The sequence below is a fragment of the Drosophila innubila genome, unplaced genomic scaffold, assembly GCF_004354385.1.
Source record: "Drosophila innubila isolate TH190305 unplaced genomic scaffold, UK_Dinn_1.0 113_U_U, whole genome shotgun sequence".
Classification (NCBI taxonomy): domain Eukaryota; kingdom Metazoa; phylum Arthropoda; class Insecta; order Diptera; family Drosophilidae; genus Drosophila; species Drosophila innubila.
Genome location: NW_022995423.1, coordinates 1 through 1882, shown reverse-complemented (window position 1 = coordinate 1882; position 1882 = coordinate 1). Strand labels below are relative to the sequence as shown.

The following is a 1882-nucleotide window of genomic DNA, read 5'->3' as shown; positions in this document are numbered from 1 at the left end:
GGCAACAAACTTCACTTCAACGCCTGCAGCCAACGTGTGAAATTTGCACGAATCGCCCAAAAAAAATAAAAGCTCCACAAGTGTTGACAGCAAAAATGTTGTTTTTTTTTTTTATGTGTTATGAGTTCACCTTTGACATTGAACTTGTCAACGATACAATGAAAAATGTAAAGTTAAGCACACAAGCGCTTTAAATTCGGCACACACTTTACAGACTTTCAAATTGCTTTAAAGCATCTCGAGGTGTATGTAAATTAAAGCTATCTCTCGACTTTTTTGTCGTCCGTAATTAGCCATTATAAATGCCTTAGACTAGGGGCAATTTTCTATAATAAAGTTGAAGTGTATTAAACGTAATTGCAACCATTAATTATTTTCCGCTTAGAAGGTTGCCTTGGCTTGAATGTTATTTGAAGAATCACTTTATGATTTTGTTTTTAACATTTGCACTTGTTCGTCAACTCTATATTAAGGCGGAAATAAAATAACCTTTGATAGAAATCAAAAACATTCTCTTACTAAGAAAAATAATTACACAGTAAATAACATAAATTATTTAATAGTCTTTGGAGGAAATGTTTCTACGCACAATTTGTTTTTTAGTGGCTTCTTTTTTTATACTTTTTTTATAACAGCACTTCGTAGAGGGCAGTGTCAACGACTCTGACAAAATATAACTTTTATTTTTCTGAATGAATGTAAATGTGACTAATAATTAATTAAGTAGTCAATATATCTATTTCGAAAATAAGAAAATAAGGTTAAAAATATAATTTTGACAGACTGTCCTTGGTCTGCAATTAAGCCCGTTATTGACTGCACAAAACTAGTTTAAAACTTATTTCAGTTCAAGTGTCAAGCAATAACAAACAAGTTTACGCTATGCAGTCCCAGATTAGTTCATTAAACACATTCATTACTTTCATTTATATAAGTTTATGTTTTTGACGTCAATGCTAAATGGAATACTAAATGCATATATTTCCGTTGAGGGGGGAAAATTAATTCGACAAGCTCCAACCTTCTCGCCCTTAGGGGAGATCTTGACTTCGGCGCGTCATTGTCACCTGTCTACCTGACATAAGTCAACTCACACGCAAAGGCATTAACGACAGGCAGCTCCAATTTGAATGTCAAAGCTAAAGAAAAATGCTGTTAACACGACACATGAACTTTGGCCACGCTTGGTTGCATGCCACGAAAAGCGTTATGCGCAATGATGCATGCCTGACTGAGCTTAATACGCATGCCGTTAGCCTGGCCCTGACTTAATCGGTCAAAACTAATCTCCATTTAAACTTTCGCTACAGTTACACCATTAACATCCAGTGTAGGCAACGCCGCCTGCAGTCTCAGCTCACCGGGATTGGATGAGTGCATACGTGGACTCTTCCACTTGATTGTACCGAAGCTGAGAAACTCGCGTCTCTCGGAGTTCAACATGGGCTCAATTGATCCATACATGTATCAGCGCGGCATCTTTCGGTATTCTAACGATGGAGTCCAGGGTGGTCTACTAATCAAAAATATGGAAATTTTTGGCATCAGTGGGTTAAAGGTCAACAGTGTCCAATCCAATTTCACGAACAGCGACTTTATCATCAAATTGGGCGTGGAGTTGCCCAAACTTAAGGCTGGCGGACAATTCAAGGCGGACGTTAAGTTTGGCGGCTTGCGTCTGGTGCCCAAGGGACCCTTCAACATAACTATTGGTGAGTAGAGCAAATTATCAAATCAGTAACTTTAAAAGAAAACAAACATTCCTGTCAACTGTCAAAATAAATGTTGATAGAATTGATAAAAATTTATATATTTTATTTAATTTAAATTTTTTTTTAAATATAATAAAATGGCATAAAATACATTTTAAGTTACCTAATTT

At 36.0% G+C, this 1882-nt stretch overlaps 1 protein-coding gene across 1 annotated transcript; it reads left to right on the top strand.

Annotated features, from left to right (window-relative positions):
- The first annotated feature begins 1293 nt into the window (after positions 1-1293).
- LOC117793187 lies at positions 1294-1734 on the top strand. The gene has a single exon (XM_034633480.1). The coding sequence runs from the start codon at positions 1442-1444 to the stop codon at positions 1718-1720; it is 279 nt and encodes a 92-aa protein (XP_034489371.1). The 5' UTR covers positions 1294-1441; the 3' UTR covers positions 1721-1734.
- Positions 1735-1882: the final 148 nt, after the last annotated feature.